This window comes from Micropterus salmoides, unplaced genomic scaffold, assembly GCF_014851395.1.
Source record: "Micropterus salmoides isolate LMB-PRFRI ecotype aquatic unplaced genomic scaffold, ASM1485139v1 Ms_hic_scaffold_16, whole genome shotgun sequence".
In the NCBI taxonomy this organism is placed as follows: Eukaryota; Metazoa; Chordata; class Actinopteri; order Centrarchiformes; family Centrarchidae; genus Micropterus; species Micropterus salmoides.
Window position 1 is genome coordinate 27,614,662 of NW_024040707.1, and position 14,137 is coordinate 27,628,798.

Genomic DNA, 14,137 nt, shown 5'->3' on the forward strand with positions numbered 1-14,137 from the left:
TGAAACACCCATCCTCGACCCATCTTCAGCTCTCTCACTGAGGGAAGGAGATGTTGGTCCAGAATTCCACGATACATGGCCCCGTCCATCCTCCCCTCAATACGATGGAGTTGTCCCGTCCCCTTGGCTGAAAAGCACCCCCAAAGCATGATGTTGCCACCACCATGCTTGACGGTGGGGATGGTGTTCTTTGGGTTGTACTCGGTGTTCTTTGCCCTCCAAACACGACGAGTTGAGTTGAGGCCAAAAAGTTCTATTTTGGTCTCATCTGACCACATCACCTTCTTCCAGGCCTCTTCTGAGTCGTCCAGGTGGTGAATGGCGAACTTCATGCGGGCCTGTACATGTTTCTTCTTGAGCAGGGGGACCTTGCGTGCGCTGCAGGATTTCAATCCCTGACGGCGTGGTGTGTTACCAACCGTTTCTTTTGTAACTGTGGTCCCAGCTGCCTTCAGTTGATTCATCAGTTCCCCCCTTGTGGTTTTGGGATGATTCCTCACCATTCGCATGATCAGGGACACCCCACGAGGCGAGATCTTGTGTGGAGGCCCAGACCGAGGGAGGTTGGCGGTGGTGTGGTGCTTCTTCCATTTCCTGATAACTGCACCGACAGTTGATCTTTTCTCTCCAAGTTGCTTTCCGATTCTCTTGTAGCCCATCCCAGCCTTTTGCAGATCAACAATCTTGTCCCTGATGTCCGTAGAAAGCTCTTTGGTCTTGCCCATGGTGGTGATGTTGGATGCTGGTTGTTTGGGTGTTGACAGGTGTCTTTTATACAGGTAACGGGGTGAGGCAGGTGTATTTGATGTAGATAATTGGTTGGGATTGGGGCTGTGTCTTAAAGAAAGACTAACTGGCTTGTAGGAGCCAGAATACTTGCTGTTTGGTAGGGGGTCAAATACTTGTTTTTCCTCATCAGATGGTTATCAATTTTTATAAATTCATATGATGTGATTTTCTGGAATTTTCTTTGGGATTCTGTCTTTCACTGTTAGAATGTACATATGATTAAAATTGTAGATTGTTGCATTCTTTGTAAGTGAGCAAACCTGCAAAATCAGCAAGGGGTCAAATACTTTTTTCCCCCACTGTAGCTGTTCAGCCTTTGCAATAATATGTAGCACAGCTGTAATTTTACTTTTTTCTGCATGCTTGCAGAACTACTACTTCACATAAGATGTTTTGGGTTTGCTGTGTTGTCAGCAGTGGGGATTTAGATGGGGTGGCCAGGGAGCTAGTTTGGTTGAGAGACGCCAGTTTTAGACACTGGAATATAGCTAACACAAAAGTAGACAAATGTTTTGTCATGTGGGAGCCTATAGCAGCTCCATTCATTCAGTCGTTTAGGTTGGTTTCAATTTATCTCCTAGACTGAATCTACACCATGGATCACCAAGAAGCCTCCTCCATCCCCTGCTGAAGGACACTGTTGACTGTAAGAACCTTTTTTATTTGCCATGTTTTACAAGTATGTATTAGGTCCATTGACTTTATTTATCCCTAGAGTAGTGTACCAGGAAAACTGAGAGAGCCACAGTACATGTGGGGCTTAGCAGTATTCGTTTAGTAGGCCAGTAAGACCACCTGTGTTTTCTGAGGTGAGAACCTTGACAACCACACAGTTTGTAGCTACACATGACAACACTGTCGACAATAAAGGGTGCAGTGCTGCCCCACAGTTTTGTTATTTACCATGTTACAGCAAACTGAACTGTTGTGTGTATGTAACATAATATCATACCAGTGAGACTTCCTGCAGTCTAAAGGGATTAAGTCATCAGGTGACTATTTGTAATCCATTAACGAGGACCTTGTTGTGTTAATTTAGCTTGGCAGAGAATGAATTGGGACAGATGTAACAACTGCACACAAAGTAAGATGAAAAAGTGTCAGAGGGATGGTTTATGCTATAGTAAAGTAAAGTTGATTGAATAGCAAAACATTTAACTTACTAGCTCAACTGGCACCACCGTCCAAAAACCTTGCTGACTTGGAAAATCTCCCAGTACAAACCTTTATGAGGAAAAACAAAATAAATATTCGGAATGGAAACTTAAAATTGTGCAGCAGTCACAGAAAACAATAAAAAGGGCAGCATAATGGGTAGTGAAATGTTAAGATGAAAACATAAGATGCAGAGAATATAATTAGGTCATCAGCTGTCATTGTATCTACCACAATGTGAAATCAAAGAAAAGTTGGATTCTCTGTCAAGTATTCTTTGCCAGTTAACATCACATAAAGACGGGTCGACTGCCATGTAAGGCCGGTCTAACAGACGTCTAAAAGAAAGTCAAATACTAGACTGTAGTGTTGGCATATGGCATGTGGAAGTATAGCCAGGCAGCCATGGTCAACCTATTATTGACCATCCAGATCTCCATTATTTTCTTTTAAGGCCAGTTTGGGTTATTTTTGAAGTTATTTTAGGCCAAACCATAATATTTTCTTAAACCTAACCAAGCAGTTTTGTTGCTTAAACCTAACCAAACTGCAATGTTTCACAACAATTCTAACCAGATGTCGCATAATTATTCTTGCTAACTTCACCACAGAGCCTTACATGTATAAAAACGACACTGAAAGGTACCCAGGGCGTTAAAAATGACGCCAAGGGGTCTTGACAAAACGTCCGTATGTGAAGCCATGGGATGAGAACAGGTTGCCTGTTCATATAGCCCATCATATAGGAGGCTCACCAAGGCAGTCGGCGTACTTAATAAAGTGCTACTATTAGGGAAAATGCTAGTGCTTCACTAGACATTCACTAGACACTAGACAACACACTTCATGAGCGATGTCAAAGCTATTGGACGAAAGCCATTGGGCCCTATGGGACTGGGAATTTTTGGCACGAGTACAATTGTAGCTATTTTCTATAGAGTAAGGACTTTATGAAGATGAAATGTGGACCTAAATCTGACGTCTGAAATCTGATATGTAACAATTACATAAACCGTAGGTAATGAAGAAAGTTAATACTTTTTGATTGAAGGGTTTAATATAACTGTTGACCTCCAGTCCTGGAGGTTGGCAGTTTGGTTCTTGCTTTAAGTGTGAGGTGTTTTAGGGAATTTGGATTATCTTTGAATATTAGACCTACATTAGTTTAGCATTTAACAACAAATTCTCTTTAATTATTGAGATGGCTGCTTTAGCTCAGGGTTGGTCTAGATATGTCCTCGCTTGGCCTAAAAACTATGCTATGAATTACAAAACACCATAGTGTCTCACAGTATGAATAACACTGTGCCCAGTGAGAGCGAGAGTTCCTGTCTTGGCTATCATGTCACATGAATATTAGAAAACCTTCTCTCAAACAGTCTCTTATGCTCGCTGAATTATTAACCACCTGTTTCGTGAAACGTTGTTTTTTTGTTTTAAGGGCCATATTGCTGCCATTCTTGGTGTTACTCTTTTATGGTCAGAACCCCTTTTTATTTCTTTATATCACTTTTATTCTCATGCAGTGTGACAGGGACACATAGTCTCTGTATGCTGCTTGATGTTAAGCATTCTGTGCTGGAGTGAAATTAGTACTTTCTTATAGCGGTCATCCATTTCAGATTGTGTTAAAGAATTATAATGAGAAAACATGCCCTGGAGGCTGACATTGTTTTTATTCTTCATTCATTACAAATTCCACATTATTCATAATTCAGTTTCCCACGACTTTGTTTTTGAAAATACTGTAGTGCTGGATAAGAATAAGACCTTTATTACTTCTTGATGTGTTCCAAATGAAGTTGGGTTTAAATGCTGCAGTCTAATAAACACATTTGCTTCAGGGAACAAGAGTAAAGTTGGGGTGGTAAACGGCAGCGTGTGAATATTCCAAAATTAGTTTACATATGAATTTTCACATGGTGCCCAATGTGTCAAAGTCACCATATAGCATGTGAGGACAAACCTGTTTTGATTTGTACTGTTGTCATGGCACAGTTGCTTCTGGTAAAATGATTTGCAGCGAGAAAAAGAGACCGATGTTTTAATAATTAACATAAATACTGCCCTTGTAAGATGAGAGAAAGTATGTTATGAATACTTGGTTAAGTTAACAGTGTGTTTCTGTTACTAGTTAGAAGACGATTTAGCTAGCCGCACCTAAATTTGGAGTGCACACGTATTCAAGCCGGCCCAGAGAGAGCTGACAGGCAGGTTAGCGACAAAGACAAGTTTTGCAGTATGAGAGTCCTACCTGAAGAGAGGCTATGAAGTCTTCATGTTACGCGATACGAGAACCACATACAACATAATTTATCAAATTGGGTTGGACTTGATGAATTTAGCACAGGGATACAAGTGACAATGTCCGGTTTTCAAAATAAGGTGTCCATACAGTCTGGAAATAAGATTAATTGGATTATATTCACCGAAAGTATAAAACATATTACATGTGTCCATTAAAAGTAAAATAAAAAACCCAGCAACAATAAAATGTTAGGGAAATTTACTTATTCTATTTTCTATTCTTTTCTATTTTATTTCTTCTATTCTATTTCTTTACGCCATTATCTAGAACAGATGAGTCATCCTTACCTACACACTACACCACTTTACAAAACTTCCAGCAACTCAGGGCAGGCAAAGAAACTGGCTAACGGTAGCTACTGTTAGCAGCACTTAGCAGTTACTTTGGCAACAAGTAAAGCCATCTGTCCCTCTACTTAGTGAATGTGCTTTTGAACATGAGCACAACACGTTACCCAGTTTAGTCAACCAACCACCATATCTATAAACGCTACAGACTGCTCTGTATTTATGTCAGTTTTTGGGCTCATTGCAGTTACTATCACTGTCTTCTAAAGACTTATTTGTTCTCATGTAATTGTCCACGGGGTCATTGTATTACCTATATAATATAAAATCTTGATAATGCACACTTAGATGATTTTCATATGTTTACAAAAGGTATTTGCTGTTATTTTATTTTTTATGCAAACAAAATGGCAATTGTATTTGTAGTTTTCAATATCAAACTTGTTGAAATGGTTTCAGTGTGTGTATCAGTACATTTTAATCTTTTCTGGCACATTTTTACAATACCGTGATAATACTGATAACTGTGATCATTTTGGTCCCTATAATGGTGACATGAAATTTTCATACCATTTCATCCCTACTTTACATTTTGAGTAATGTTGAAACGTTTTAACTTAAATCAAGAGACAGCTGTATGTGGCTCGCTGGTGTGTGTGTCACGCACCCGCTTAGCAGCAAATATAAATTTTGCAGTCCCGGGATATGACTTTTTGGCCATATCGCCCAGCCCTCGGTGTGTGACTATGTGTAGTAATAAATGCTATCAGAATAAAGGATGGCCTGGCTGTAGCTCTAATATCACTTAACAAACAGAGAATATGATTTCAGATCTGAAATGACTAAAAATGTTGACTTCAACTAAACTACTTAAAAAAGGACTAAAGGTAGCCCATATAAACATATGTAGCTTGAGAAATAAATTGAGTGAAATCAAGGAATTCCTATTATTAGATAATATACATGTTTTATCAATATCTGAGACATCCACATTTGAACAGTCTGCATTAAATATACAAGGATATAATATAGAATATATAGAAATGCATATCTATATTCAAAATCATATACCTGTTAAGGGAGGACCTACTGTCAACAGAGATCAAAGCACTGTGGCTTCAAGTACATGTTCCCCATTTAAATCCCCTACTGGTAGGGTGCAGTTACAGGCCACCTGGTGGAAATTGCAATTATCTAGAGCAATTGTGTGAAATGTGAGATAAGGTGTGTGATCATGATAATGAAATCTATTTCCTGGAGGCTCTGAATACTGACTGTAACTCATTATGTTGTCCACTTAAGACGAAGCTTCTCACTGTTGCGGAGGCATGCGGTTGGTTGTAGTGATCATAAGCTAGTGGCAATAGTGAGGAAGACAAAGGTTCCTAAAGCAGGACCTAAGATCATTGTTAAGAGATCATACAAACACTTTTGTGAAGACTTTTTCATCTAGGATGTGAGAAAAATAAGCTGAGGAAGTGTGTTAATGAAAGATGATTCAGATGAAGCACTTGAAGCCTTTAATAAGCAAGTGATGAAGGTAACTGATAAACATGCACCTGTGGAAAAAAAGAACAGTCAGAACTATTAGATCCCCCTGGATTGATGATGAACTGAAGGATTGTTTGATACAGAGATGAAGCGAAGGAAATGGCAATTGAGTCAAGCTACATATCAGACTGACACATTTACCGCAAGCTAAGGAATTATGTAACAGGAAGAAGAAGTTGTATTATGAGTGTGATAGATAATGTAAAGTATGACAATAAAAAGCTGTGGAATTCTTTTAATGATATTATGGGCAGAACAAGCAAATCAACTCCATCATTTCTGGAAGCAGAAATGACTAAACCAGTTGATATTGCTAATTACTTGAATAATTATTTTAATTGTAAAGTAAACAAACTTAGGAATGAGATGGACCAAACAAATGATAAGCACTCCTATGACCTAATAACACATATCACATTATGACGGATAAAAATTGTAAGTTTAAATTCACCAAAATTACTGTGATCTATGTGGAAAAGTTGTTGATAATTTGGATGGAAACTACTAAAAATAGTATCAGATTTGATTGTTATTCCTATTTGGAGTTTGGAAATGTGTTTGTCCAAAAGCTTGGAAAACTGCAAAGATTATACCATTGTCCAACAATGTAAATGTACCATTTTCAGGCCCTAATAGTCGTCCAATTAGTTTGTTACCTTCTTTAAAGGAGACCTATGTGATGGAAATTTAGTGTTTACTGTTTCACCTTGCATGCTTGCATTATTATAGACCAATGTTTCACTGTGTGGTTTTTAATCATTTTATTAGGTTGCAGTTAGGTAGAGGTTCCCATGGGAAACTCATTAGAGAGTTTTCTTATCTGACTGTCCATGATAGGGCTTCATCTCAGGGGAGTTGGTCCCGGACTCACTCACTTAAGATTTATTTTCCATTACACCTATTATGCTTTTCTATATTTTATGACTTATCTACAATGTTGCAATGTTGGATGTTCATGTTAAACATGGCCAAATCTTCAAATAATGAGGTTAAAGTATTTAAAAGAAATCCCTGTGACACAAAACCTCAGATTTCCACCTGTTCTGAATGCTCTCTTTTGAACTGCTTTTTCTACCAATGCTCCGTTTGATGACATGGAGCTACATGGAGCCGGTATTCCATATATAGTCATTTGCTCCGCACAGCTACGTTCAGTCTGTACCTCTCAACTGCAACAACAGCCTGGTAGCATGCTTCAGGTCTCGGCCTATCAGAAGACAGTGGGCTTTGAGGGGGGAGCCATAAAGAGACAGGAGCATCTACAGCTTGTTTCAGACAGAGGCTGAAATGAAGCCCTACATGAATCATGCAAAGCTGCCATACAGGAGTCCCAGAACAACAATATAGGACTGGAAATGCAGTATAATAGATCTCCTTTAAATAAGATCATGGAGATAATTGTTTATGTTATGTATAATTGTCAATGTTATTTTTCAGTTAATGATATGAACACAGCTTACCAACATTGAACACCAACACTGCTCTGACTCAAATGCCAGTTGATTGGTTCAGTGAAATTGACAAATTAGTAGGTGCTATATTATTGGATTTCAGTGCTGCTTTTGATATAATTGATTATAGTTTGTTATTAGAAAATCTTAAATGTTATGGATTTATTCACACTGCAATTCTTTGGCTAGAGAGCTATTTGACCAACGGGAAACAAAGAGTTTTCTTTAATGGAAGTTTTCCTGATGAAAAACCTATTCGCTGTGGAGTTCATCAAGGAAGCTGTCTAGGTCCGTTGTTAGATGCTGTGTTTACAAATGAATTACCATTAACGATGTATAGGGCAAAAGTTAGCAATTATGCTGATGATACAACAGTATATGGCAGAACCCACGATTGATGAACATTCAAGTGTCTCAAATAGGGAATTGCAATCGGTAGTTGAATGTGTAGCAAATAACAAACTAGTTCTTAATGTCTCTAATACAAAGAGCATTTTATTTGGGACAAATCATTACTTTAGAAAAGAGCCTAGGTTAAAGTTGTATGTTAAAGATGTTGCATTTGACCAAGTTCAAGAGACCATACTTTTAAGTATTTCAATAGATAGTAAATTATCATGGTCTACACATATTGAAAAATTGCTGAGTAAGATGGGGAGAGGTCTTTCAGTGATAAAAATGTAATGGAACGGTTACTGCTCTGTAGTTTGGTCCAGTGCTTCCATGACTCAGATAAGAACATTCCAAGTTGCTCAGGATAAAGCAGCACGTACACTTCGATGCTCATATTCAAAGTTTTCACAAGGAAAACGCTCCCATGGAGGGCAAAAAAGACGTTATTTTCTGCTCCCTGCCAACCAATAAGCAAGTGATATACTTCTACTTTGAGTTGCCAAAATGCTGGATGGTTGTTGTGCTTTCGGATGCACTAATCAAGCAGGAGACAAGCATGGGCTGTGTTAGGTGAGGGATTCCCCACAAGGTAAACGTAAACATACCGCAGTCGAGCGGCGGCAGGGACCTGGCTTTTTAACGGTAGAAATGCGGCAGCGGATGCTGTAACGCTATGTTGGTCTGTTGTTTTACCCTGCAGCTCACCGAGCATGCCACGTGACCGAAAACTATGAATAGTAATGTAAAGACAGTGTATAGCTGTTTATTCTGGTTAAAGGTAAAATATAGATGTACTGCATCTTTGCTTAATTTAAAAATTGACCGGCTTTTTAAGTTACTAAATTACCAAGTGAATTACATACTCAGCAATATTTGAGTTCAGATATGCATGACTATTATACCAGGCATGCTACTGAAGGTAGATTCACACTACCCTAAGCGAAAACCAGAATGATGAAAAACACTGCAATGTATAGAGCCATGGTTGCATGGAACGCTCTGTCTGCACATATCATTCAGGAAAACAGTAAAAATTGCTTTAAAATAATCACTGAAACAACATCTCCAGCTGTCCTCATCCAAAGACGCTTAGGTATAATCAAGATTTTATACAGCGCAATGTACTACCTGGATGATAAACTTTTCTTTTTCTTCTGTTTGTTTTGTTGTGTGATTTTACTGAATAGAGCTGGGTTCTGTTGTGTGTTGAATTGTGTTTGTGTATGGCTGTTGTACTGTGATGTATAGAGTGTTTGTGTGGACCCCAGGAAGAACAGCTGTTGCTTTGGCTACAGCTAATGGGGATCCTAATATATATAAAAAAAAAATATGAAGAAGAAAAGAGGGAAGGAAGAAAGTGGAAAGGGTTTGTCTAGTTAGAGTGGTGGAAACGTAGGAAAGCGAGGTAATGGGAAGCATACATTTTCAACTCTGATGAAAATTATTGTCATATTTTTAAAGGCATTTTTAATAGATGGATAGATTAGAACCACTGAACTGATTAAAAAATATCAAGTGGTGCAGCTAAAAACAAGAAAAACACAAGATTTTTCATGGCTCTGAAAAGCTGATATTTTGTGTAAACATGCTTTTCACTTTCCTGCAGAAAATAAAAGTTAGTTTGCTCCTCAGGTTAAACACAGTTTTAACATATTAAATACAAGTTGGACCAAAAGGTATACGATCAGTGGAGAAAACCTGAATGAAAAATATAAATTGGAGACAAGTAAGTCTGAATTAAAACATATAACAGATTAGTGAAAGTAGGGAGGAAAGAAATAAGAGTCAATCTTCTCTATTCGTCTAGAGCTGGAGTCAGGGTCAAGTGGCAGGAAATGGTAAAAGGAGATAAAATAGAGGAGAGGAAGTTGCCTAGGGGCTTTTGAAAGTCTTAAAAGGACGGGAGGCAAAAGTGGAGGAGGAAACACGCATGGTGAACTGGGAGAAAAGGAGAAAGATGAAGGGCTGCTCTGAGGCTCTCTTAGTGTGATGAGAGGACAAACAGATGGTACATTGTGTTCACATTAGCATCTTAATTTGAAGCAACACCACAATCCATCAGTTTATTGTACGTTTGTGTGTGGGGGACAGAAAGGTAGTGCCGTGACAAATTTAGTCACTGACACACCAAAGAGCCTCTTTGTGGCTTAGATAAAGAGGTTTGCTTGTGCCTTCATAAATGTTTGCCCTGCATATCTAACTCCCACAAGGCATCCCACATAAGTGTTTGTTTTTGCCACCTACACCAAGCTTTATTGCTGTTTGGGTGAACTTCAGAGTTCCAACAAACATGATGAAGTTAAACAACACTTTCCCCCTGTTGTGGCTCACAGTGGAACCGGTTCCACTTTAGGCTCATGTTGAAACTCTGCTTTGCTACTTTATCAGCAATGGTTCAACAGTTCTTTCAAGTGTGTACCTCTGTTACAGATTGATATAGAACAGTATTGATTATTGGACTATTGATCCTTACAGTTCATTTAAAATAGACCAAGTTCCGTGTGCTACTGTGTAGGCATCTTGAGCAAAAAAAAATTGAACAAGACAGCGGCATTAACAGAAAGTTTAACTTTGTAAAAAGATAGTTCCAGTCCTACAACTTGGGCCTTGTTTTCATAGTTTTGTGCAGCATTCCTATCCTACATTTATCGCTAATCTTTAAATAGAAACTTGAGCAGTCAGACCGGTCTTAAACAACCCCCCAGGTTCGACAGACTCATTTTAGATGAGAGGGTTGACTGATAAAATAATTGCACAAACTCTCTGTTGTAAACATCCATCCAAGTTTTACATACTGACTTCTTTGCCCTACAGTTTGCAGTAGTTGTGTGCTCACTTTGCAATTGAGGAATTAGCAACATTTGGGATGCACTCACACTCAGTTTAGCCTCCAAAGTGGTTTAGATAATCTGATAACTGATCATCTAAACTGCTGACATGTTAACAAAAAGTCTGATCATGACTGCTTGTGTTTCTCCCCCTGTCATTTTTGTTTCTTTTCTTTGGCAGGTGTAATGTTATTGTAACTATTACAAACAAATGATCTGAGTTGTCAAATCAAGAGCCTAGTTTTAAAAACCAGTATTCTTTTTTTCATCAAATGATGCAGGGAAAAGACATACCTTCTCACTATAGCATGGCTTCATTTGAGCCACCTAAAAATGGTGTACCCCTAAACGCCATTTTGTGGAATTAATTGTAAATTGGAGCTGGCTGGGCTGATTTATTGGCTGAAACTGGCTGTCACAGATATATACGTGTGTTGACTGATAAGTAACAGGAAATTGCAGTGCAAAGTGCAAGAAATGTGAGGTAAATGAGAAACAGTTTAACATTAAACTGTATGGTTTGTCCACCAGTGAGCACAAACAAATACAAATTTGACCCGTAAAATGTCCCACTCAGTTCATATGTTGGTAACATTAATGTGCATTAATACCACCGATGTACTGGTTGCATCAAACCAAACATAAAGCAGTGTTTTGTGAGATTGTGTTGGGTGGACCTCAGCCACTCTAGGGTCTGTGGTCACAGGCTTTGGGGGTCGTCCTCCAAGAAAATGTTATGTTATTTAATTAGAAACTGCATTTTTTCATAATTTGAGACTATTATCATTACAATAACACACAGGTTGTAGTTTTTCAGATTACACCCAGGAATTAGTAGAACAAAAGTGAAACAAATATGCTCACCGATGAAGTAGGCACAGTGTCAAATAAAGTAATCCTGGGATGAGTATTGTGTGCGATACAAAATAATTTTTAAAAAATTGAAAAATAACACTGGCTTATAGTGAAGGGATCTAAACTGCGTCCTCCCAAGCTTCACACTAACCAACTGTATGGGTGGGTATGGTTAGGATTTTATCTTTATCTTATCCACACTCTTATCAGCCCAATAAAATAAATCACATTCCTGACTTCATAATACTGAGTGAAGTTTAGAACAAAAAACAAAAACTTAGTATGCCTAAGTAAGCCTAAGTATGGGATTTTTAAACCAGAGTGCAGAGAAGCTAGCGCAACTCTAAATGACAGCAAAATGTAGAGAAGCATGTTTTTATTGTTTTCTTTTCATTCGGCTTAGTCGAGGTGAAAAAAGATGTACACTCGCACCTAAGTATGGGATTTTTAAACCAGAGTGCAGATTCACACATGGCTCTTTTCTCTGCTGACCCATAAATGCTCCATTTTATGGTATTTCTGAGAAGTGTAAAAATAATGTTGGGTCATTATTGTGGTGGGACAAATTAGGCTGTAAGTAACATGAATCTTGCAAGTCACCATTTCAAATCCCTACCCTCTTACCTAAATTGGCAGAAAAACTTTCTCTCAAAAATCACCCCTTTGGTATTCATCTTCATTACTTTCTTCTTTTCCACTCAACCATCTCCCAAACCACTGCCTCTGTTTGTCTGATGCTGAGCCATTTTTTGTTTTTCACCCCCCTCCTTGGTTTCACATCTCTTGCCAAGTTGCTGCTCAACTGACTCTGAGGTACCACACCGCTGCTGTAAGGAAATTTTGGGCTAGTTCTAATCTATGCACAGCATCTGACTGAAACCCAAGCTTGATGCATAATGAATAACAAGAAATAAATGATGAAAAAGTTGCAGACACCTGAGCACCATCTGTGTCAAGAAAGTTCCATGTTTGATTTCTCCCTCCCTTTCTCTCCTTTCATACACATCCTACTTTTTACTGTGTTTCATGGTAAGAAACACCTTTTCTGAGAAAGCTGCTGGCGCCACTGAAAATGTTTGTAGAACAGAGTTAAAGCTGTGCTGCAACCTCAGAGATTTCCCCAAACCATTTTCCTTTTTCAGCTTTGTACGTAAGCACTTTTTTAGTAGTAAGTTAACTGTTAGAGAGAGTTAAAGGGTTTTGCTGGTATGAGTCATGGACAGGGAGTGGAGGAGAATACAGTGATATACTCCATCATCTTTCCTTCTCAATCCCCTTTCATTGACTTTAAAGTTAAAGGCACTGGCTCTGCCCTGAAAGTAGATGAAAAGCTATCTACAGCAGAAATGGACACTCTACCCAGACTTCATAAGCTTTCCATATATGTACTGTATATACACACACACCATTTTGTTTTGTTAAATGTGATACATTTTTAACAGAAATGTCTCTATCAAGTCCCAAAGATGCAATTTATTTCAAATAAAGTTAACATAAAATCTGTTTTCTTTGCAATCGTACTTTTCAGCGGATCCCATAGCGATCCACGTGTTGTTTTGCTGGTTTTATTTTTTTTTTGTCAAAAAGATTACAAATGTTTTACTTCTGTGGTTCCTAAAATAACACAGTAGCATAAATGTGTTAGTGATTTGCCAGTTTGTTTTGAAGTGTACTTCATTTATTGTCAAGCTGCCAATGGGCAATATCTGAACAAATAGTTTTCTTCCTTACAGAAGTCTCAACTTTATCTCTATTAAAGTTTTTTCCTTTGTAAGGCAGTCAGAACTAGAAAAAAATGCTGATATATTAGGTTTATTGAGAGAAAAACAGCTGCTGTGTGGATTACATTTAGCAAACTGCTTGATGTCGGGTAGTTTTTAATAGAACTATGATGCTGCAGCTTCATGTTTTGATGGCTGGTAAGGAGTACTTTGGTTTTCTGCTGCACATTAAAAGACAGATATATGGTGCAATGGAAAAAGACACATGCCTTTGGTGTGAGAGACATGGGTTAAATTCCCCACTGTGACACACATCCACCATTGTGTCCCTGAGCAAGACACTTAACCCCTAATTGCTCCAGAGGCGTGCGACCTCTGACATATACTCTCACCTAAAGGATTATTAGGAACACCATACTAATACTGTGTTTGACCCCCTTTCGCCTTCAGAACGGCCTTAATTCTACGTGGCATTGATTCAACAAGGTGCTGAAAGCATTCTTTAGAAATGTTGGCCCATATTGATGGATAGCATCTTGCAGTTGATGGAGATTTGTGGGATGCACATCCAGGGCACGAAGCTCCCGTTCCACCACATCCCAAAGATGCTCTATTGGGTTGAGATCTGGTGACTGTGGGGGCCATTTTAGTACAGTGAACTCATTGTCATGTTCAAGAAACCAATTTGAAATGATTGGAGCTTTGTGACATGGTGCATTATCCTGCTGGAAGTAGCCATCAGAGGATGGGTACATGGTGGCCATAAAGGGATGGACATGGTCAGAAACAATGCTCAGGT

At 38.6% G+C, this 14,137-nt stretch overlaps 1 protein-coding gene across 3 annotated transcripts in view; it reads left to right on the forward strand.

Moving 5' to 3' along the window:
* The window catches only part of nphp4 (nephronophthisis 4), a 197,005-nt gene that overhangs the window by 33,914 nt on the left and 148,954 nt on the right, over positions 1-14,137 (forward strand). For all 3 annotated transcript variants that reach the window (XM_038723621.1, XM_038723620.1, XM_038723622.1), the window contains exon 4: positions 1,371-1,435. In XM_038723621.1, coding sequence (XP_038579549.1) covers positions 1,371-1,435 — 65 coding nt within the window. The remainder of the gene's footprint in view (positions 1-1,370; positions 1,436-14,137) is intronic.